Below are 24,599 nucleotides of genomic sequence, written 5' to 3'. Positions count from 1 at the left end.
CAACAATCATGTATTATTAATAGCAGAGTTGCAATATATTGTTATCAATGTATGTAGATAACGAGTATCTGTTTACCGCGACTAGTCAGTAAGGTTATATAATTTTTTTCGTGCGCTCATCTTCAATGCATAATAAATAAATTATATTATTATAGATTTGTTTTTCAACTGTGCTGCTAGGTTGGTTGCATAACGCCTTTTTCTAGCAGCGCGGTTAAAAAATAAATCTAAGAATAATTTATTGTGTGTGCGCGTCGAAGATAAGCACACATAAAATACGACAGAAATTATAACCTATTTGTTCTACGCTAATTGCGTACCTACTACTTGCTTTGCAAGCAGTTTTCTCTTTATAATCTTTCATCTTGCGTATCTGTTTTATTATCTTATCTCTTTTAAAATTATTTGTCTGGAATTATGAGTGCTTATAAAATGTTATGTCGTCACATTCATATATTTACGATCGGAGCAATTAACTTTAAATTGTTTTTCAGAGATATCGTGAAATATTTATCTGCTCTCATTCGTGAACTCAAGAATTCTGAAGCTCTAGAGCAATTACATTTTTAATATAGAAACAGCAAAATTCGTCTTATATTTTTCTAACGAATAACGTAAACACATATCGTGAGATACATCATGCGTGCATGAACGTGTATCTCTTGTTTGCGTGAAGTTTCGAATCCATTGAGGTGGAAATTCGAACATTTTAAAATGAAAGAGGAAAAGTGAAGCATCAATGAACACGCTACATATAAGCATCGAAACGCGAGTTTGAGCGGAACAACAACGTATACGTGATAGATGGTGATATCATCGAAGAAGGATACGCGTTGCTCTGAGAAGAGATCAATTGAATGAGTGATCTTTTGCCACATCTTTTGTCGTGTCGCCAGCATCATGATATCAGACACGAAGATTATGACGATGGTTATTATAGCTTGGCTGTAAACTGTACGCCAGTTTCAGTCTAAAATATGACGACTATTGGCTCTTGTCGGTTTTCTCTTGTAAATTAAAAGCGGTTCGACTGTAAAAATGAAGAAATCTTGCATGATTTGTGGTGAAATGTTTACTCGCCCAAGTTGTCGGACATACCAAGCCGGCGCAGTAAAGTGCGACGCGACATGGGAGACGTGAGATTTCACGAGCCGCGAGGCGAGCGCGTGGGAGCTTGTTACTAACCGCGTCACTCGATTGAGCGCGCGGCTGTGACGTCAGCGGCGGTAACCGGCGGCAATTGGGCGAGCGGCGGGCTCGATGTGGCCGCGCGCGACTTTCCGTCCACGATAGCGCTCGGTGGCACTCCGGATTTTGACGCGGCGCGGCGTCTGCTATGACAGTCGGTCCGGCGGTAGCGTCCGAAGCGTGTCTGTAATTTCGAAGGGCTCTCAGACGAGCTTGAACGAGTGGAACGAGACTGCCGCAACGCGAGACAAAACGAGAGAAACGCAGACGCATCGTACAGACCAGCATAGGCCGTGATGTCTTCGCCGTCCCGACTCGAACTCGACGAAACAGCTGTGGAGAACTTTCGCGAGTATTTGCGAATACCATCGGTGCATCCGGACATCAATTACGGTGAGCGATCGCGAATATGAAATTTAGCTTGGAATTTCGGGATACAATTTAAATACATTATGGGAACGCAGAGAGAGAGAGAAAGAGGGAGCATGTGTGTGTGTGTGTGTGAGAGAGCGAGAGATATGTGAACGCGTCCGAACTCGCATCTGAAAGCGTCCAACGGCAAAGCTGGATCGTATCCTATTTAATACACGACAGAACTGAAAAATCAGAGGACGAACGGAAAGGAGACTGCGCAAAATGTGTATTTTGAGAAAGATAAACACGAATAAAAAAAAAGAAAGAAAAAGCAAAGAATGGACGCGTCGACCGGCCGCGTCCGCGAATGAGGTCGTGGAAATGCATGACACGTTCTTTCCGTCGAGTGAATTATTCGCGGCCCGTCGAAACCGCTTGTGACCAGTGGTCATCCTGACCATCTGGAGTACCTGGACGAACGTGAGATCGTTACGTGAAATCGCGACACGCGGTGGTGTCCGTACGGTCGTGGAGCATTCCGCGTTAAAGCGATGAAGTAAAGATAGCGTCGGTGACGCTATCCAGCCATTGCATGCCCCACCCTGCCCGTGATATTATTTCTGTTTTCACACGTTTCCACATATAACTGCGATCATTTTGTTGACTTTCGAGTGTATCGCGATGTCCGTAGTATTAAAATCAAAAGTCCCTTTCCAGATGAAATTGCAGTAACCGTCGAGCAATTACGTGATAACAGCCTGTGGCGTGACCTAATTGGAGGATACCCGGTACCCTGCGATTTCCAAATGAATTTTATTCAAACGGATTATAAATGATAAGTAACGACGACGGTTTCTCAAATTGTGAGCTACCAAGCCTATCGCAAAAAAAAAGATTGAAATTTCCTGAGCCACAGGATTTTATCACGTGCGATGACGCGTTGTACGGACGCATTTGGTTTGCTAGATTTATCCGTGACTTCTTGATAACGGTAGCATACCGTTGAAATTATCTTGTTGAATTAGATAAGAGGCCAATCTCGACAATAAAACCAATTGCTTATTAGCTTTTAAGCTTTTATCTCGCCCCTTATCATAATTATCAATTATTATTCAAATGAAATCTTTCACTGCTTCGTATTTTCAGATTTTTTTGTGAAGAATTTCTTACATTTCTCTTAGGGATGAATATTACATTGAATTCCTCCCCCTTCCTTGTCTTGCGAATTTAACAGATAAATTTTATTAATATCTTCTATGAGTGGAGAATGTAATCAAAAACAGAACTGTTTAAACAGTTGCTAATTCTTAAGTTTGATAAAAATTCATTGAATCAAATAAAGTCTATTGTATATTCAGATATAAAAGTGCCTGTAAAAGTGGCTTAAAAACCACTTGATTGGCTGAGAAGCCAATTAAAGGCGCTTTTATCGCTCTAAGCGCATATGAAGTATTTGATTTTACAGAACAATTTATGCACACTAACATTTTGCATCTGTCGCATCTCTCATTTCAGATGAATGCGTGGCATTTCTAACTAGACAGGCACAGTCTCTCGATTTGCCGATTAAGGTCTACCATGTGCATCCTAAAAAACCGATTGTGGTGCTTACGTGGGCGGGAATTCAACCAACGAAACCGGCAATTCTCTTGAACAGCCACATGGATGTCGTACCCGTGTTCGAGGTAAGTGTGATTTATTGCAGATGCCATTTATATGAAATGATTCGCCTTCCATTCGCCACCCCGGATCGGTTAATAAATCGGTTATATCAATCTAGGACAAATGGACCTATCCGCCGTTTAGCGCTCACATGGACGAGCAGGGCAATATTTATGCTCGCGGCAGTCAGGATATGAAGTGCGTGGGAATACAATATTTAGAAGCGATACGCAGAATGAAATTAAACGGCCAACGCTGTCAGCGCACCATTCACATCTCCTTTGTACCTGAAGAAGAGATCGGCGGTGTCCTCGGAATGAAAGACTTCGTGCCGACCGCGGACTTTAAGGCCCTGAACGTCGGCTTCGCTTTGGACGAAGGTGTAGCTTGTCCGCAGGAAAACTTCTACATGTTTTACGGAGAGAGAACAATCTGGCACGTGGGAATAAAATGCGCCGGCAGTCCCGGCCACGGCTCGCTTCTGATAGACAACACGGCTGGAGAGAAGCTCCGAGTCATAATCGATCGTTTTATGGACTTGAGAGACACGGAAAGAGCGAAGCTAAAGGAATTCAAGAATCCTGGCGCACTTGGAGATGTGACGACCGTGAATCTTACGAAAATTTGGGTAGGTACCGTGCACAAAATGTTCTGTCAAGTGAGTTTATTAAACGATATGTAAATGGCTTATACTATATATGGAAAAATTATTATACTTAAGAATTAATAGAAAATTATCGAATCCTTTTCGTTTTGGTATGACTTTGTATCGATCTCATAAGAAAAAAAAGGATAATTTATATAAAATTTGCATAATAAATAATAAATAATTATATTAATAATAATGAAGATAGAAAACTCTGCAATCAATCAGATAGATTAGCTTTCAAGCCATTTCATAATAGTTGTTTGCTTCACATGTCTGTTCCGAATAGGATTTTCATGTTTCACAGTAAGTATTTTACTGTTGCCCCAGCTTATATTATCTTATATTAAATTATTTATAATTACTAATGATAATATGTATGAACAATTCTCTATTTCATTTTTTCTTCACTGACTTCACTTCTTATTATTTTATTTATATACAATTAAGGCTTTATTTTATCCTTTTGTAATTTTATTTCAAGTTTTGAATTATTTTTGATATTTTTGTTTATTATTTGCCACTTCTAATATGTTGAATGTTTGTTTATAGGGTGGCGTACAGACTAACGTTTTACCTATCGACCTTAATGCCATGTTCGATATTCGTTTACCACCGTCTGTCGATCACGAGGAGTTCGAGGCTACCATCAAACGCTGGTGCGAAGAAGCTGGTCCAGACGTAACTTACTATTTCGAGGAGAAAAATCCGAAAATCGAGAGCACCAAGCTCGACAATTCTAATCTATTCTGGCTCGCTTTTAAGGAGATTTGTGATGAAATAGGCGTCGAGCTGGAGATTGGTATCTTCCCAGGAGGCTCAGATAGTCGTTTTGTGCGTCAGGTAAGCGGGCTCAAGCAGCTTTTTCTTCCCTCTATTTAAATTTAACTTTCCTTTTCTTAAATATAGCATATGCACGAAAAAGAATACGTATTTTGATTATTGATTAATACTTTAAATATTGTTTACAGAAGAAATCAATAAAGTAATCAGTTGTACATATCTGTTTTTTTTAGTATTCTGTTTGAAAAATTTTTACTCTTTTAGGAGAACATAAGAAATTTTCATTTATAACTGTTTTATTGCTATAAATTTTAAATTTATTTAATTATATTTTATTTTTGTTTTACGATAAAATACAATTTTGTGTCGTTTTTGCTTTATAGGTGGGCATTCCCGCTCTCTGCTTCTCACCAATGAATAAAACGAAAATACTTCTTCATGAGCACGACGAATATTTGAACAAAGATATATTCTTGAAGGGAATAGAGATATATACCAAAATAATACCGGCTGTTGCAAATGTTTAAACGAGCGTGCGATATATCGTACTGTACAATATCCCAAAGGTGCCATAATCGAGCATTTATAGTTCATTGCAGCTCATTTGATAACGATACGTGCAATTATACGTGCAATAACACTAAGTCAACATATATATATATATATTTCTATATATTATTTACATATTCATTGTACAATTTTAAGAGTTTATCACTGTTGGATATCTATTCTCAAGAATCTTCTCGACTGATGTAAAATAATGAAAAAAAGACTGCAGAAGAAAGTTACACAAAGACTTATACGGTGCAAGAAATATGAATAACGATTTAAGTTTCAACAATTACGGATAAACTATAAAGATAAAGAAGCAAAGCTAATGCATAACAAGGAGAGTGACAAGCACAAAATATTATAGAATATCACTAAAATACGTAAAAAAAAGGAGAAAAGAAATTGCGAATGTAACAAAGTTGAAGATAGTACAAGACAATTTGACGGCATAATTGTTGAAAGTCAACGAGAATTTATATTAGTTATTATCCGAATAATGCATGGGAGTGACGGATGCTACAAATATTGCTACAAATATTTAGCGTCAGGAAGAAGCAAATATATTATATCGTTGTATACTCTGTAAAGAAATTCCCAATGTGAGGCAACCGAATGTAAAATGTATCACAATGTTATCTTGAAGAAATATTTTCATACAAGTGAAGAAACTTATTCCTTTGAGAGACAAGCTTGGAGCATCGAAGAAATCAAAACAATAATTGATATATAGACTGAAAGAAATTACTAAATAAATCGAAATGTGATTATATGCGTTGTAATAGATATTTTAAAAAGTATTGCAGAGATAAATAAGATATGGAAAAATATTATACGAGAGAAAGAGAGAGATACAAGAGTTATATGTAGAAATAACAGGTATGGACAAAATATAACATGGAGAAAAAATGCATTTTCGAGAAAAAAAAACACGATTTTCCGTATAAAAATTCACGATGAAGGAAGAAGAGTGCGAGGTGGCGAAGTGTGCGGTGTACATTCGGTCGTTTCGAGTCAATAAATTTTCACGTATGTCCACGTATGTGTGTGCGCGTGTGCCTTCCCGCCATTATCGCATCGTGTGCATAGTGTTTCATTCTTAACCGGGGGTCACCCGACTCCCCTCCGTACTGGCGCGATGGACTCGTCCGTTCTCTCAATTCCGTTCACGGAACAGTGGATTACTTGTCGCATTTCCGCGAAAATACTCGGATGACGCGTTGGTATGACGCGGGAAAGGTTATGTTGATTTTCTCGAGAAATCAGCGACTCAAGAGGTATTGCGAGGGAAAAGGAGGAATATGTGCATCACGACGAGTGACCCGTCCGCGTCGTGTTGTTTGGGTTCGGCCATTTTCGAGTGGGGAAGGTTAGGGAGTGAGTGACACGTTAGTCAAGTGTATTCCATATTCCGTATTATCATGTCCCGATCGTCGCGCGACAATCGCGACTGATCGTCGCCTACGCCCGTGGGCCGTCGGTATCGCGATCGAGCGACGTCGCGCGGTCGCGAGTTCCTCGCGCGAAAATCCGCCTTTGTCAGCCATGTGCATTGTGGCGCAATCGTTCAAAACGTCGTCGCAACCCCGTGACGGTCCGCGAATAGGAGCCGGTCTATCGTGACCACGTGACCCGGCTGACCAATCGGCGCTGCAGGATTTAAAATCGTGCGTGGTCTTTGTTCACGGGCCTGCTCGTGTCAACCAACGTTGCCTCAGTTCCGTCAAGGGGATCCCGTGTCGGTGTACGTTCCGTTTATACATGGTCGCTTCCGAAAATCGCGTGACTCGCTTATAAATATATGTGTGAAAGTGGTGGCTGTACAATCGGCCGGCGTGCTACGGGAATCATCGAACGTACGGTATCAATATACGGTAGGTCTGGCGCCATTATTACCTATCATGGACCGTGTAAATACACTCACGAAAATATGTTATTATCCATCTTGTCTCGCGCGGACTCGGATCGTTTGCCGCCGGTGTGCGCGCTCATTCCGTCCCTTTCCGTCTGTCAAAAATCAAATTTATCGGTGCAAAACGCACTCGAGCCAGATAATCGATGCGGCGTATCCTTTTTTTTCCATCGTTTCTTTTCTCATTTCGGGTAGATCGCCGTGACTCACTCGTGAGAAAGTGTTGTTGAAAAATATTGCCTGTTACGACCGATGTTCACTTTTGTTCTCCTGTTTCCCGTTCGTGTGTGTGCGTGCGTGTGTGGTACGTCGGGATTTTTCGTCGATTCGTAATTATTTCTCTAGTGATGTTGAATTGTTACCGATTACATATTGTGCACGGCAATAATGATCGATACGCCGGTCGTTGAGAATATGAATGATTTGCTTCCGTCTTGTCAAATTGCGCTCGTAACTTGAATGAACGGTTTATGGGTGCGGGAGTACGGCGCCGTAAGTTCGGCGATTCTGTGTGTGTGGTGCGCGCGCGCGTATGGGTGGAGATATTAACCACATGTAATTGAAAAACCGTTCACCGCAAATTTTTTTGTTTTTGTGAAAAAAATCGATTTTCTTTGTTTTCACGCAAATAATGTAAACAAAAAACCATCGCACATATGTATGATGTGTGGTAGCGAATGTTAAAAAAAAGGGAAATAATGAAAGCAGAGAGGAAAGAAGATAGAAATAAATTTGTGTTTCCCACAACACGTACGCAATTCTTTTGTAAGTATTCGGCATTACGAGAAACGTGCATGTAAATGTACGTGTAAATTCGATAAGTTGATGATGAAGGGCAAGTATGAATAAATAGCCATTGCATTATAAATATTTGAATTAGGAAAAGGAAGAACAGAGTGAGAGAGGAGAGAAGGAGAAGGGAGACGCGCGCGCGCACACGTTTTTCACAAGTAGAAAAAGGAAACATTGAAAACGTGAAGCAGCACATGTATTGCACTGGCGATTCCTAAAATTGCATTGTCTTCTTGAAGAAAATTAAGGAAACGTTCACACATTTGTTTGATCGAAATCTAATTCCCATTCCTTTCCTACATTCTTTCTTGAGCATAATATGCGAATAACAAAGAGCGGTGAATGAAATGTTTCGCGGAAGGAAACCGCAAATCGCCAAAGCATCAATTGCTATTGATTTGCGTGCGCGATTTTCCAATTTTTGTCCGTTCTGCAAGTCTCTCTTTCTCCTTTCTCCCTTCTTTCCTTCCTTCCATCCGCCTCTTCCATTCCTCTCCTTCCATTCTCTTCCAAATGAACTTAACGATACACACGCTGTATACACACGTATTCTGATATTTCTCATGTAATTATTATGAACGGTATTAACAACGGTGAATTCATCGTCAAAAACGCCGGCAGCTATCGATTCCCATTGATAGGCACAAATGATAATTTTGTATATCGACAAACATTAATCGTTCGACTATTATGGAGCGGCCATTATGGAGCAATTATTTTGTCAATTAATATTATTATTTTTTATTATACTTATAGTTTTGAGGATAATGTGATTTACAAAGAGGCTGCTTTATGCGATGTAATGTCCGGACAAATAAAAAAATAATTCGAAAAACAAATAATTCGAGAACCGGTTAAATAATAGAAAGTTTCCCGAATTCGAATTTTTCCGAAAAGATGAGAACAATAATGGATAAAGCAAAATATAAGCAACTGTTGTTGTACGATTATGGCTCCGCAGACAGAGACGGAAAGTTACACTACACCGAGGGAAGGGAGAGAAGGGCAGCCCCTCGAGCACTTTCCAGCCGCGCGCCGCCGGGAAAGCTATTGACCGTGAGAACCTTCCGGGAAACCTCATACCCCCGAATACCTTCTGGTTTCCCCCTCGCCATATGCCCACTACAGGAAACACAGTTCTATAGGTACGACCGAAAAATTCATGTTTCTCGTTCCTATTTCTTCTTCATTTCATTCTATTTTTGCGTGCGGTACTTTTGTTCTTCTCCTGTGTTCTTAGACGATTATTTTCATGAAATAGAAAAAAAGAAACTATACACAACAAAGAGCGAGCGAGAGCGGATGAAAGGAAGTAATGATGATGGGGCGGGGAGGAAGGGGGAGGGGACACGTTTTCTTGCGTTTTTGCTTATATGATACTTATGGAAAAATGGCGAAAGAGAAATTATTTTCTGTACACGTGCGCGAAAATAACACAAATATTACGTGATTTTCATTGCAAAGTTCCTCTTTAGTAGCATAGAGATTAAAGAATTACGACACACGTTTAATTCTGCAATAATTCCGTGTATTAAATCGCATATGACGCATGTCTCTTTGTAATTGTATCGGATAGGATTATTCTTGTTGCAATAAAGAAAAAACGCTGATTTTATTCTATTTTTCGAATATACAAGAAATATCACGATTCATTTTGTATGTTAGGAGCTTATTAAGAAACGCATTCCATTGCGGATTACGTATACGTATACGTTCAGTTGTGCAAAACTTTGCAAGACTCCAGACCCTATACTAGGCCCGTTCGTATTGTTAGTAAAAGCAAAGAGGTCTAGGTTTGTATAAGTAAATAGCGTGAATTCGACATTGGATTAAAGAGAACTCGATTTTAAGCAAGCGATTACGCAGCTTTTCATAATTGAATAGGGAAAGTTAATTGTTAACCGTTTGAGTATAGGTAACAGTATGCGAGAAGTAACGAGCGACGCAATCATCTTTCCGCTTTCATTGTCTAAAAATGCAAAGATGCGATCGCACTTTTGTGTTAAAAAATGCCGGGTAGCGCAACTGCGTGTCTTATTGCATGTCGAAAAACATCCTGTTCTTTTATCCTTTCTTGTGATAAAGATTACAAATGGAAAAGTTTGGCTTTAGCAAAAACCCTTCACATTAATAACATTTACAATATGTAGCGGTAAAGCGCTAGTTCAGGGAATCTACTGCAAGATGAGCTCTTTTGAAATGCGACGGGAGCAGTGCAATTGCGTCACGCTTAATGCATATATTTCTTTTAATTTCAATTCCTCGTTTATATAAAATATGCAAAGAGAATTGTCACGTTATTTAAAATGTATGCTTTATCTAAACTAATACATGTAATTATATAAAACGATTGGAAACAATTACATATATGATTTTCAAAATAATACTAATTCTTGGGTATCTAATTACGGTAAGTGGGTATTTTATTACAAGCCGGCATTATTATTTAGAAAAGTACAATCTTCATCCTATAAGTCGCAGCTGAGGTTGCAATAATACTGATTATGGAAGTATCGCTCGGACATGATAAACGCGATACCAATCGGTTTTATTGCGTTAATAGCTCCAATTAAAACAAGATTGATGTTGCACGCTAGTCCTTGATTACATACAAACGCGTAACGGAAAAGTGAGAAAAAGAAGTAAATATAAATTAGATCAATAGTACAGGTAAAATATATTTATGATAATACATGCATAAATATCTTGAAATTTTCAGAACGCTTTTTATGAGTTTCATGTGTACGTGTAATCAGACATCAATGAAAGTGAATGTGTGTACGCGTGCGAAGTGCTCATGATTGTTGCTGCGATAATTTAACGTGTCGAGTATAATGATAAAGCTTTTTCGCGCCATTTCTGCGTGGCCACGTGCATATGATGTTGCCGCGCGTACGTACGGTAAGGCGCGCACACATCATTGTGTATGCCATCCATTCGTGCTGTCGTGACACAAATCGATAACAATTCATTAAGGATGGCATCAGTCGGAATTCAGCTATAGATGAAAATAGACGATTTTATAAGCATGTTATTCCGATATAAATTCAGCTTTAAAACGCTAAATTTTTTAAATTTATTTAAACCTATTCAAGTTTAACATTTCCGATTTGCAAATTATTACTCGGTAGATCATCCAATATATACAATTGTAAAAATTCTCGACAAACGAAGATTTGAGTGTTCCAAGTTTACTAAAGTTGATAAATATGAAACTATTTTTTGTCGTATTTTTGTCTTTTTGCTTGCAAAAATAGAAGCACTTGTTTGAATACTCGGTGAATTTATTACTATTAAGAATAAAAAAATAATCTACGCTAGGAAGAGTCATGAGGGACGAAAAGGCGCAAAAGGAAAGCAAATGAGAGAGAAAGAGAGAAGAGGGATGGAGTAGGATAGTAAATTTCCAAACGAGTTTTCGAGAAGGGAGAAGAGGTGTTAGGGTACCACTCTGACGAACCTGAGTGCAGTATTGATACATGCTATGCGGGGTTGCACACTCTTGCAGCTCGCAAATACCGGCTGCGCCACGACAACCAGAATGCCAGGTAGCGGGGGAAAGGGAGGGCGCGACGAGCATGGACGACAGGGTGGAAACGATCGAGGAGCAAGGGAAAGTGGGGAAAGGAGCGGAAGAGAAACGTATCAGATCGATACTCGGCGGAAAGCACAGTCAGGACAGAGGTAGTCCACAACTGTGTATGTTTATGATTGGTCCATCGTAAGATACGGATGTTGCGCAATTGCATACATACACACAATTTATTGGGTGTAATATTCGCATCAATACCGAATTGTTCGTTTCCATAAATAGAGGAGAAGAAGAAGGAGCTTGGCCCATTTTAGTTTTGACAATTGTAAATTGTATTGCTCCTTCCATGCTCGAAATTAAATAAAATATATTTTATTTTAGACTCTTTAAAACAGCTTTCCCTTATTATTATTATTATTATTATTGTTGTTGTTGTTGTTGTTATTTTTAATAATTATTAATTAAACGAGAGAAAATGAAAGATAAGAAAAAAAAGAAAGGAAATGTAAGAAAGTGTGCAGATAAGCTGGAAGGAATATACGATACGAGACCATATAGTAAATGGATCTCAGTACTAAATTAGTTACGCCCACAAGTCGGTTGTGAGTTCAAAATCCTCCTAGTATGTCTCGTGTTTATGTACATGGAAAAGCGCGAGTGTGCATAAGAATGTACGTATATATACACATACAGTATCATACACATGCGAGGTAGATGTATACAGAGAATCTATCAGTATTGTTTAACGAGAAAATAATTCAAGATAATTGAAAATATTTAATGAGTTTGGAGACAAGAGAAGATAAAAGATCGATTCTTCGATTGTTTAGTGAATAACTATTGTATTTCAAGAAGCAGATTTTTACCCTCTCTCACCCAGATATCTTTCTAGCCATCTATCTACCTACCTACCTACCTACCTATTTCTCCATTAGATATAAACAAGTAAAGCACAAAAAGATGACAAAATTAGGGTGTAAATTATAAAATAGAAAGATCAGACCCTTTACAGGACTGCAAAAATATAATTTTACTTTTGAGAATTTGAGAATTTGTTTTGCCGAATTTCATTACAATAGTATTGCTCTTAAGAAAGTGAAACAAAGAACGATCTATAACGATTTGCAGTTTAACTATTAGGTGCGCAAAGTAATTCGGTGTTTTTGTTTTTTTTTTTTGAAAAAATTGAGCTTCTATTATAAAAATATGATAAACGTATCAATCTTCGAAATATTCACTCCATCATTTTTTAATGATTTTTTTCTCATCTATCGGGCAGTTGATGAATTCCGTCTCGAAGAAAAGAAAGTAAATAAAAGCTCAATTTCTTAAAAAGAAGCACCAAATTAATTTGTTAATCTAATGCATTATTCGGCATTTTTGACGATGATCTGAAAGTATGGTTATCTCTTTTTTTGCAGTCAATTGAATGGAATTAGATACGGTAAATGTGCACAGTCTTATCGGGATGGAGCAGGGATCATCCAAAGATCCATGGATAAGTCGTGATTGTCTATTTGACAGCGACACTCTCCAGGAAATATTTCATATGGACATCCGATGTTGCAACAACACGGATCGATTCGATTGTTCGGATCTTGGTTTCGATTTTGGCGATGTCTTGGCGCTCGAAGAAACTGAAGAAGATCTAATCGGCTTCAATGATAGCAGAAACCGTAATTTGAGCAGGTAAGATTCGTGCGAGTATGACGAAATTTTGTATCTACAGTGAATTAAAAATAAAAACGTTACTTTATGAAACATTATTCAATAGAGAAAAGAAGGAAAAGAAAATTTATTAATATAGAACGTGAGAAAATGTTATTAAAAAGATGTAAAAATCAAATTATGAGAAACGTAGAGGAAAGTCCCCGATTATGAGATACCATATCGATTTTGCCGAATGTAAGGAAATCTATAGGCAGAATTTAAAAATGTAATACGTTCTCTTGAAGAAAATTTAATAAGCTTTAGGTTGGTGAAATGAAAAATCTAATTTAAATATTTTTTCTGAAAATTAAAAAAATTTGAAAAAAGAGCTTTACGCAAGATCGCGAAAGTGTGCTCCTAATATAAGATACCTTGAGAAATCGGTGTTAAAAGTGCAAAATACATCAGTATTGCAAGTAAAAAACTTTATTAGATATTTTTATAAAAATACTGCTGCCACAGCCTTCGCCAAATCTTCACGATTCCACTGTCAACGCTTCCTCGTTTCTCTAACCTCCATAGTCAGATTCTATAAAAATTAAATACACAAAAATTCGTAATATAAATTCGTATTAACTTTTCTTTACCCTTAACGTAGTATTTTCTTTCTTTTTATTACACTATATACTCTTCATATTCGAGCAATAATTATCTCATATTAAGAGTACCCTGAATATCTCATTATACGAGCCACACGCCCAGCGGTTCCGCGATCATGAAATCTAACTTCTACAATTAAGCAATTCAACAAATCGCGTATTTTCCTGTTACTACGATTCTACTCTATCATTGCATACTGAATTTATTGCCAACCATTTCTTTATTATGTAATAAACAAGGTTTAAAGACTTACCTTAAGTTTCTTTGACATGTTCACAATTCACAAACCTTTTCTTGCAAAAGCTAAACGCAATAACGAACAATGAATTTTTCACTAAATACATTTTACACCAAGAGTAATAAGTTTATGGTGTAATTAACAGATAGTGCTCACTAGTTTAGCAGAAACTCCATTATCTCATATTAGGAGCACATCTCATAATAGGGGATTCTCCTCTATGTTTTTGCTTTTATTCCTTTAATTTAATACATGATGAAGTAATGATTAGCGCGTTTGTTCATAAATTTTACAAAAATGTGTCTGTTTTTTTCATAAAAGAAGCTGACTACTTAATTGTTGGTGGATTTATTTGAAACATTTATCTGTTTTTCAAACAGTAACCTGAAAGAGTTAAATCATTTGGATGAGTTCAGTGATGACGACGATTTGGCTTCCACGCTAGTGAATCTGAATTCGGTATTGCCGCGTAATCTGTCCGTGCCTGTCCGCAGTCCCGTATTGGATAGCGAAAGACCAATATTGGAGACGGTGAATGTAGAGAGTACTGGTGAGAACGATGAGGAAGAGACAGAAAACGAAAGTGAGCGAACCGAAAACGACGGCGAAAGCGAAGAGGAGGAAGAGGAAGAGGTAGAAAATGAGGAGAACGAACACAATGAAACGGAATACGAGACAGAAGAAGAGTCGCAAGAGGACGAAGGGGAGGAGGAAGAGGAGGAGATGGAGGGTGACGAGCAGGACGCGGTTGCTCGTCGGCGATCGTTTACACCTTCGAGCATGGAGGCATTGACGATATCGTCCTCGTCGATGGTCGGCGACAACAGGTCGTTAACTGCCTCTTCGCCGACGGTACAATTGATGAGAGTGCACATGCAGCATCCGAAAATGAACACCGTATCTGGTATGGTCAAACTACATGATATTAAGACTTTAGCGGCTAACTCGAGTGGTCAGATATCGCAGCATATACGTAAGCAGATTTATAACAATAATGTGCACGATGTCAACTCAGACTCGACGACGATGATGATACAAACGACAAAACGCGACAAGAACTTGGCAGGGCACCGCGACAATCCTTACCCAAAGCCCGCGTACTCGTACTCGTGCCTGATCGCAATGGCGCTGAAGAATAGTCGGACGGGATCACTGCCGGTTTCCGAGATCTACAACTTTATGTGGTGAGTGTTTTCTGAAAATTATTACCATGAAGTGCACGTTAGAATTTGTGATTCGCTACTTACATAATTCATAAGAATTGCTTAATAATTGGATATTTAAATAACATTTCAGAATTATTTGCGTAGTGCAAAAGTCGCCATTCTCTGATTATTTTTAAATATATTCAACATGATATGAAAACATTTGCTTTTTAATAAACTTTGATGATAATATAAGCATACGTTTATTTTAACAATTAATAAATTCCTTAAAGTGGCTTAAATTTCGTGTACTTATAGAAGCAAATCGTTTTCTAATTTTCTATAAAATATGATAATAATTGTCTTAAAATTGCTTTTGCAAAGAATTTGTGTTGTTTCGTGCGTGCGTGCGTGCGTGCGTGCGTGCGTGCGTGTGTGCATGCGTATGTATGTGTAATAAAATAATCAACAAGATGCAATAATTCAAAGGTTAAAAAAAAACTTTAATAATCATTTACGTATTTTTTTAAAAGAATATATATATTTTTTCGAATGTTTTTTTCGAATTTTCTAACTAAATATTTATTGGATTATTATTTCAGTACTTTACTTCGTCATTATTAATGATTGTGAGATAGCTTCATTATAAACAAAGTGATATTTTTAAAAATAAAATACAAATATAGTTTGTTAATAATCTATTATTCGTCCTTCTATTTTTGGCCGGAAAAATAAGGAGCCAAACTCCTTCTGTGTTTAGATGTACGAGGGGAAAAAGTATTGTCTTTCTGTTTTTTTCCCCCAAGTTTTATGCGAGGAAAAAGAGTTAAACGAGGAGCTGCCATTTTATATAAGGCCCTTGGCAAGAGCATGACGGGGTACAGTCCCCCTAGAAATCCCATAACTGACCCCGCGCTCTTTTGATTTGTTACCTATCTATGTTTCTCTACTCCTATAACTCACAATCAGACTCGTATAAAATAATTACGATTTTTAATTGTCATTTTACATGTTAGAACTTCAAACCAATTAAATATTGCATTAAATTATGCTTATACATATTTATATTCATAACTTAATAAATTCTTTTGATTATATATTGAATGAATTCATTAGTGATAATTTCATAGTTTTACATTATTGTGTGCGTAATTGCAAAATATTTCACCTTTGCGTCAATCTCATTTTCCATTTACCTGTTTCGTTCACGTACAGCCGACATTTCCCATATTTCAAAACTGCGCCGAATGGTTGGAAGAACTCCGTGAGACATAACTTGTCGCTGAACAAGTGCTTTGAGAAGATCGAGAAACCGCCCGGCAACGGTAGCCAGCGGAAGGGCTGTCTTTGGGCTATTCACCCGTCGAAAGTAGCCAAGATGGACGAAGAAGTACGGAAATGGTCGAGGAAAGATCCTATAGCTATCAAGCAAGCTATGGTACATCCTGATCACTTGGAACTTCTCGAGCGGGGGGATATGAAGTACGAAAACGATAGACACGAGGAGATATACGAGGATGCTGATAGCTACGTGGGCTCCGAGGTGGAAGGCTCCGCCGGGGACGAGATAATCGAGAACATCAACGATGAGGAAAATGCTGTACAGGAAACTGAAAAATTAAACAGGAAACACATCGATACCATAGATGACGATATCATCGACGATGATATTATCGTGGAACAATTTTACGACGAGTTTGATATCGAGAACGCTACTGATAACGACACATTACTTGATACACGACTGAATGTCCCTAAACAAAAACAGCCCTTTATGTATGAATTAGTTTCCTGTGCAAAACGCCAGAAGACGCTTTTAAGTTCGTCTATACAAAGCGATTATATTTATCAACAAATCGATGCGTCATCCCGAAGGAAAACGCATCTCGTCGCCCTACGTCCTGGAACTGCTCCAACCTCGGAATCGTTTCGCGGATCCAGTTAAGCCTACATACGTGTACAATTAATACGATGACAGCATGTACTATAAATTTTATTTCTAGAATATTGTAAATATTTGTGACAATTCTGCTTTTCTACGCCCGAAAATGACTGAAAATGGAAATTGTAAATAACCGTGTTTTATATAATTATGTACTTTTTTATACAATGCGCTAGGATATTGTAATTAATAAAATCATAATTTTTAAATGTACAAATCCTGTGTACATATATGACGCGTTAATGACGCTGTTTGTTTTTTTTTAGAATCATGATAATGGGACCAGCTGTATAGCTCATAAAAATAGAAAAATTTTCAATAATTTAATATTCTGCATATATTTCTACATACTGTGTAACTTGTAAATATAAGTAAGAAATATTTTCAAGTGATTCGACTGAAATCGACCAGAAATTAAATCCAGATCATCCTCGTTGAATAATTATTATTTATATTTTAGATCATTAATTCATTTTAATATTGACGGTTTGAGATTTTCTGGATCGCGAATGCATTCATACCTATTCGTGGAGTCAATTTTCTTTAACATTCCGATATCTTTTAAGAGTATACAAAAATATACCTATCATGAAATAAAAATTAATAAACAGTATTAAATTAACTGATAAACATAGAATTTTGGATTATTTAATCATCTGACCATGAACATTTAGGCATAATGATTTGGACAAAATTGTCTGAGTAAAAAAAATGGAAGGTAATAATTTTAGGAATACTATGAAGACCACAGACTTTCCGCATTAACACTTTGGAGCCTGCCATGTATGTCATTAAAAGTTTTTTAATAAATATCAATTTTTAATGATTAACTTTAAAAAATTTTTTTAATTAATGATTTTCTCAGAGATGCAAAAAAAATATAGAAATAGTGCGCAGAATACATGTCAGCTTTGTACTGGTCACGAGGAGGTACATTAATCACGCAAAGAATACCCGAAGCGTTCGCAACTTGTCACTGCCAGTCACTGGTCAAAGATAAAATAACATGAATATAGTTTGTATATGCGTATATATTAACATGTATATACTATACATTTGTTAAAGATAACCGCAACATATCGATCTCACGTAACAATCTTTTTGCAGGATTATTAGTTCTTTATCATCAATTTTTCATATGATTATTATGTAAATTTTGGCAAATTAATTATATTCATCTCTTTGTGAAGTTGTCAGGTTTATGTTAAATATCGCACATACATTTCATTATATTAATTATGAATTAATGATAGGAAACTTTTAACTGATTTTATTTTTGACATCGTTAATTTTCGACAGCATCAACAAATTACAAGGTAAAAAGTATGTAATGTTTAGAATACAAATAAACTTTCAGTAAGCAGTCTTTCAATTTCACTTTTTAAAAATGTTTCGAAGATGCATTTTTGTATCGCAAATTTTCAAGAAAGAAGTAATTCTAGATTTGTTGAAAACTTCATCATTACAATTTTGAAGTAAAAATTGAAGAAATTAGAAGATAATGATTTGTTTTTGGATTGTCTGATTGGATTGTATGGCGCATGTTATACATTTACATATAAATCGTTCGTCGTGAACGTGGATTTTATTCCATATACCAGCAAAAGACCAAGCTTTTATAATGCATTTAAGTAAGCGATAAATAAATAACATCGAATAATGCCAGGAAAAGAAAAAAAGGGAAAGGCGGGAGAAGTGAATAATAAAGGAAGAGAAAAAGCAGAAAGTAACAATCAAATTACTAGAACGTTTAGAGTAGTTTTGTACCTGTTTGTAATATTTCTATACGATGTTAATGAGTATGTAATATTTGTGTACGCATTAAACATAAGAATAATGTATATGTGCAATGACTGCAATTTCTAATAAAAAAAACATGGATAAGCACACTTCATCTCGATTATTATCGTCCAATCATCCTTCATGTTATTTATTTATTACTTATTATAAACATTTTATTATTTAATGTTTAACTTAACCAGCTTTCATTATTAAAATCTGTATTTGTAGATTATTTATACACGCACTTACGTAAATATTGAAGCAATTAATGTTGCAGAATGCTTTATTTAATATGCAAGTATGTCAAAAAATATTGGGTTGGCCAAAAAGTAATTGCGTTTTTTTCCAATAGATGGACATACATGTCTTGAAATGTAACTAACTTCATTCTAAACCGCAAATTCATTATGTAGGTTAACAACTCACAGTTCAAGCTTGTTTTAGAAAAAGAAAGTACACGATTTCGTTAACAATTGTTTGTTTGCCGTCGATTTCAAAATGGAAAATCAAAAAGAACATTTTCGTCATATTTTGTTTTATTACTTCCGAAAAGGGAAAAACGCTGTGCAAGCTCATAAAAAGTTATCTGATGTATATGGCGAAGATGCTTTAAAGCTGCGGCAGTGTCAAAATTGGTTTACTAAATTTCGATCTGGAGATTTTAATGTGAAGGATGCACCACGCTTAGGAAGGCCAATCGAAATTGATGATGACAAAATAAAGGCACTGATTGATTCCAATCGGCGTTTAACGACACGAGAGATTGCTGAGAATCTTAACATATCGAAATCGAGTGTTGAAAACCATTTAAAACGACTTGGATACATTAGTAAGCTCGATATTTCGGTACGACATGAGCTCAAAGAAATTCATCTCACTAAGCGTATTGACATCTGCGATTCTCTTTTGAAACGTGAGGAAAATGACCCATTTTTGAAACGTATGATAACAGGCGACGAAAAATGGATCGTCTACAACAACGTCAAACGAAAAAGATGGTGGAGCAAGCGTGATGAACCTGCTCAAAGCACTTGAAAAGCAGATATTCACCAAAGAAAGATTATGCTGTCAGTCTGGTGGGACTGTGTATTTTGAGCTGCTTGCAAGGAATCAAACCATTCATTCAGACGTATACTGTCATCAACTGGATAAATTAAATGATGCCATCAAACAGAAACGTCGAGAATTGGTGAATCGCAAAGGTGTTGTGTTTCACCATGATAACGCTAGACCACGTACAAGTTTGGTCACTCGTGAAAAATTGTTGCAGCTTGGATGGGATGTGTTACCATGATGTTACCACATCCACCATATTCGCCAGACCTGGCACCATCAGATTACCATTTGTTTCGTTCTTTGCAAAACGCCTTGAATGGTAAAACCTTTACTGCAGATGAGGATATCAAATCGTTCTTGTAATTGTTTTTTGCTGAAAAAGATAAGAACTTTTTTGAGCGCGGAATCATGAAGTTGCCTGAAAAATGGCAAAAGGTAATCAAACAAAATGGACAATATATTGTTTAATAAAGTTTTTGTTTCCCATGAAAAATTCTCCTTTTATTTATATTAAAAAAAACGCAATTACTTTTTGGCCAACCCAATATATGAAAAAGCGTTTCAGATAAAAGTTTAAGAATTAAAAGGGATCACATAGAGTATCATCAATTTTTAAGTAGGAATGTCTATTTTTTATTGCATATTTGTATAGAGTATGTTTATACGTAGAAACGTTTTCAAGACAGTATAGGTGGTCGTTTTTTCATAAACAAGCTATTTAGTTATGAGTGAAAAGTACAGTATTGCCGACATCAACGTTACACAAGGTGTATCACATAATTGTTACATTGTCTTAAGTGTATGTGCATAGATATATTATAATTAGCTGTACAGTTACATAATTTTATTTTACTAAGTGTGCAACATGCTACACATTTATCTGAATATTTATCGTCGAATAAAAGTATCAAGATTGCTGTACAATCATCAAAGTGTTCATATCAAAGAAAAAATTGGTTTTGATAGTTTTATACATTTTTTATTACTTTTTATTACTTTTTATTACTGTTTCATATCTTCTGGGTTACTCGAGATTGTGTTTCATACACTTTATTCTTCATTTATAAGAAATTCTTCTCGCTATAAGAAAAAGCCTAAAAAATTTAGATCGGAGAAGCGAGCAGGCTATTTAATGAGTTCTTCTTCGTTTTATCCAACGATTAGGAAAGTCTATTTAATATTTCACTAACGACATTATGAGTTGGACAACGCATATTAGCTAAAATCACATATTTGATCGTTATTGATACGTCATCACACAATAATGGCAATTCTTCATTCAGAAAATATCTGCTTTTGTTCTGTAATTTCAATAAAGTACGGGCCAATAATTTTGTTCTCTATAGCATCACATCAAACATTTACCGTCCAATACTCACTCACATTCAACCTATATCTATCTTGGATTTTTTACTGTCCAATAATGTGTGTCGTGACGATCAATGTTATGGAAAAAATTTAATATTTGCTATAGAGCCTATTGACAAAAATTAACTTGACGTTGTGATAAGGAGATGTGATAAGAGTGAAATTTATGATACCTAAGTATTCTGAGAATATTTGTGTGAAAGATTTTATATTTAGGTGTAATTTCGTGAGAATATAATTGAGGATTTGAACTACGCACTGCAACTAATATAACGATTTCTAAATGTTTATCGGTTACACTTTTCATCTAATTTCAGTCAAAAAGCTTGATTCAATTTTCAATTTTTCATATAACTTGACATGTAATACAGGCAACAATGTTGATAATGTTTATATCAGACACTAATTTTTTATTTTATATTATAGACAATAATGTTTAATCATAGGCAGCAATTATTACTTACAATTAGTTGATGAACGATATATGTTTCTACTGAATACAATCAAATAAAATTTAACATGAAGATTGAATCGACCTTTTGATCGAATATTAACATATAATTTCCCTCTGTAGTACACAATTGCACATATTATGCTGAAAATAATGGATGATTTCTAAATGAATATCCCTTTGTGTATGTAAATAAATTATACTGCATATATACTGCAGCAAACTTTGTTACAGTTGACCATAAATTAACATCATTCCGATTTTCTAAGCAACAGTAAACCGTGCCATTTCACATTGACAATTCTACACTTCATGCACGAGTAGAATCCAATATGAGAGAAAAGATTTGCCATATTTAATCTAAGAAAGTTATATTATGAATATTCTCGTAGGAATTTGCGGAATGTTAAATGTTTTTATTAGTCTCATCAATGTAGATACTACATTTTGGGTAATGCTGACGCCATGCTGCATATTCTATATTCATGATTGGATAGTTTGCTTATGAAAAAAGATTAATTATTGTCTCGAAGATGTCTCCATGTACGCTGCGAAAATAAACACAATAAAAATGGCTGTTTCTATTTAAAAAATAAAATTTGACGGTATATTCTCTCGTATAACTTTGATGTTTACATTCAAGGTTGTACAAATATTACCATGTTATGTGTCCTTTGTAACTCTTTAACTTTTGTTTTAAACATTTTCTGATGCAATGTATCTTTTAAAGTATTAGCATATCGGTCATATTAAATGGACTATTCTGTACACACTATTAATTGGTAAATATTGTGTGTGCAGGAAATATTATTATATGCAGGGTTGGGTAGTAACTAGTTAAATAGTTCAAAGTTAAGTTAAAAAGTTATTAACTTTTAACTTGACTTCGTTAATTTTAAATATATATGTTAACTTGTAACTTAAACTAGTTATTTTTAAATGCATTAACTTTTTTATACAAGTTAAAATAATTCATCAATATTAAAGTCGTGAAAATGGTTGGTCGCAGTGCATCAAAAAAATATGTTAATTATAACTTTTTAACTTTAATAAGTTAATTTAAGTTTTTAACTTAACTTTAATTGAGTTTAATTTTTGTGTTTATAAGTAACTTTTAACGTAAGCTTAGTTAATTTCTGGGTCATTAACTTTAAACTTAACTTAGTTAAAGAAAAAAAATAAAGTTACCCAACCCTGGTATTACATAAATTAATTTTTCAACTAAATATAGTAGATGTAATCCTGAATTAAATCACTTGTCTTTTGTAATTAGCGTGAGAAAGTAAGTATGACGTGCATACACGAGTACATCTGCACATGTCGCGATAGGTAATAGCATGCGTATTGTCTGCGTGTCGATTACATACGATCGGCGATAACCAGTTCACCCATGCTAGTTGAACTCTATTGAAACAGAACAGACCGCATGTGTATTTCACGCTTAGTTCATTTACGAAGAAGGAAAGAGAAAGAGAGAAGAGAAGTGACCCTTCGCTGATGAAACCGGTTTCTTGGCCGTGTCTCGAACACAAAGAAGTCGGCTGCGTGTTCACGCGAGTTTGCCACATCGGCAACTCTTGTGGCTAATTTCAAACCCATCGTGATTCTTTATCTAAATGATTTTCCACTGCTTTTTATATCGCAGAAATCCATCATGACTCCTTATATTATTGAAAAATAGTGAAACAGAATATATTTATCAAGATACATATTTCATTAGTTGTGCTTAATGAATTTGTGAAAAAGAATTGATATAAAGACTTCGCAAAAATATATACAGTTTTGTAATGTTTTTCTCTTGCGTCTCAAAATATTCAACGGCTATTTAAAAGATTCTTTCTTTTTTTCTTTATTTTAACTAAATTAATTGAGCGATGAGACGAAGAGAAAGAATATTTAATTTATGTAATTCACTTATTATTAACGTTTCTTCTCTATATCTGTCAGCATTATTCTCTGTATATTTTTGCAATAATTATTTTCTTTTTTCTTTCTTATTATTTTTACTAAACAATTTCTTTTATTTTTAATATTGCAAGAGCCGTGGAATACGTATTTATAATTACTATTTGTTTCATTTGGTTAGTTACTAAGCTAATCTCTTGGCTATAGGCCTTCCAAGTTCCAAGTATATGCACTGTATGCCCTATCGATCTTCCTCTTTCGTTTTCTATCATTTCTCCTTTTATTTAGTAAGATGGTGCATCACTGTGGATATTTCGTCAGGTGTTTCAGGCTGCACCAATAAACTGTGCAGTAGTTTAGGACCGGTTTATGGCTGTGAGAATCCCTGAAGCAATAGATAACTTTTGTCAGCGATTCTTTAAGATTGTAAGGAAGCAAAATATATTTTTCCATATTAATAAATGCTTTTTCCAGTGAAAACATCTCACACTACGTTTAACGTAAGTTATGATAACTTACTACTAGAAGTAACGCTCGCGTAAGCGTAGTGTCAGTTAAAGTGGTATCAATGTAGCATCAAAACTGTCATTTGTCATCATGGCGTCAAGGAACCAATGAAATATGACGAAAAATTGACATAAACATATACATAAACGTTGTGCGCGATGGAACACCATCGGAGTCCTAAAATATAGAGAAGCGCGAATGGCACTCCCACCTTGTTGCCAGCATCGCCGCCATTTTAGGCCAGCACGCTGGTACTCTCATAGGACAGAAACACAGACTTTTGCATAACGCATAAGGAAATAAACCAATTAGAATCCTCCATTTTCATCCCAGAGAGGGAAGTAGAGGATTTTTAATTCCGATTAGACTGGAGAGCTCTAATCGCTTGTTTTAGCGGCACGTGAAATTATAGCTTAAAATGTTTTGATTTTGCCGCAATGGCAAGACACGTTCGGTAGAATTCGGTAGTATTCGTGC

At 35.9% G+C, this 24,599-nt stretch overlaps 2 protein-coding genes and 1 long non-coding RNA gene across 6 annotated transcripts; 2 read left to right on the top strand and 1 right to left on the bottom strand.

The window, feature by feature from the left end:
- Window positions 1–1,274: 1,274 nt before the first annotated feature.
- Window positions 1,275–6,091, top strand: LOC105276644 (aminoacylase-1). Its single transcript, XM_011334433.3, has 5 exons — window positions 1,275–1,581; window positions 3,058–3,227; window positions 3,323–3,832; window positions 4,403–4,693; window positions 5,017–6,091. Exons 1-5 carry the CDS (start codon window positions 1,485–1,487, stop codon window positions 5,158–5,160), a joined length of 1,212 nt encoding a protein of 403 aa, XP_011332735.1. The 5' UTR covers window positions 1,275–1,484; the 3' UTR covers window positions 5,161–6,091.
- Window positions 6,092–6,343: 252 nt separating this feature from the next.
- LOC105276643 lies at window positions 6,344–18,942 on the top strand. 4 transcript variants are annotated; one of them, XM_020030790.2, is made up of 5 exons: window positions 6,344–7,056; window positions 8,848–9,031; window positions 12,840–13,107; window positions 14,347–15,150; window positions 16,327–18,942. In XM_020030790.2, exons 3-5 carry the CDS (start codon window positions 12,848–12,850, stop codon window positions 17,054–17,056), a joined length of 1,794 nt encoding a protein of 597 aa, XP_019886349.1. In that variant the 5' UTR covers window positions 6,344–7,056; window positions 8,848–9,031; window positions 12,840–12,847; the 3' UTR covers window positions 17,057–18,942. The 4 variants fall into 4 exon arrangements, with proteins under 4 accessions (XP_019886349.1, XP_011332732.1, XP_019886350.1 ...); XM_020030791.2 differs by lacking the exon at window positions 6,344–7,056 and having other exon boundaries at window positions 8,134–9,031; window positions 14,347–14,870; window positions 14,982–15,150; XM_011334430.3 differs by lacking the exon at window positions 8,848–9,031.
- A 3,356-nt stretch (window positions 18,943–22,298) lies between these two features.
- Window positions 22,299–24,521, bottom strand: LOC105276646. The gene is made up of 2 exons (XR_893433.3): window positions 24,135–24,521; window positions 22,299–24,000 (listed from the first exon to the last, which is right to left on the bottom strand). It is a non-coding gene; the product is annotated as an uncharacterized LOC105276646 (long non-coding RNA).
- Between the last annotated feature and the right edge of the window lie 78 nt (window positions 24,522–24,599).

The sequence above is a fragment of the Ooceraea biroi genome, chromosome 11 (genome assembly GCF_003672135.1).
Source record: "Ooceraea biroi isolate clonal line C1 chromosome 11, Obir_v5.4, whole genome shotgun sequence".
NCBI classification, from domain to species: Eukaryota; Metazoa; Arthropoda; class Insecta; order Hymenoptera; family Formicidae; genus Ooceraea; species Ooceraea biroi.
Note: the sequence above shows the minus strand (reverse complement) of the source record. Positions and strands in the feature narration are given on the sequence as shown.

Bases quoted from the DNA above. Each gene is read 5' to 3' on its own strand.
- LOC105276644 (XM_011334433.3), top strand. From the start codon at position 1,485: ATGTCTTCGCCGTCCCGACTCGAACTCGACGAAACAGCTGTGGAGAAC. The intron at 3,228-3,322 runs GTAAGTGTGATT...ATATCAATCTAG, and splicing joins ATGTCGTACCCGTGTTCGAG to GACAAATGGACCTATCCGCC. The intron at 4,694-5,016 runs GTAAGCGGGCTC...TTTGCTTTATAG, and splicing joins ATAGTCGTTTTGTGCGTCAG to GTGGGCATTCCCGCTCTCTG.
- LOC105276643 (XM_011334430.3), top strand. From the start codon at position 12,848: ATGGAATTAGATACGGTAAATGTGCACAGTCTTATCGGGATGGAGCAG. The intron at 13,108-14,346 runs GTAAGATTCGTG...TTTTTCAAACAG, and splicing joins AGAAACCGTAATTTGAGCAG to TAACCTGAAAGAGTTAAATC. The intron at 15,151-16,326 runs GTGAGTGTTTTC...GTTCACGTACAG, and splicing joins GAGATCTACAACTTTATGTG to CCGACATTTCCCATATTTCA.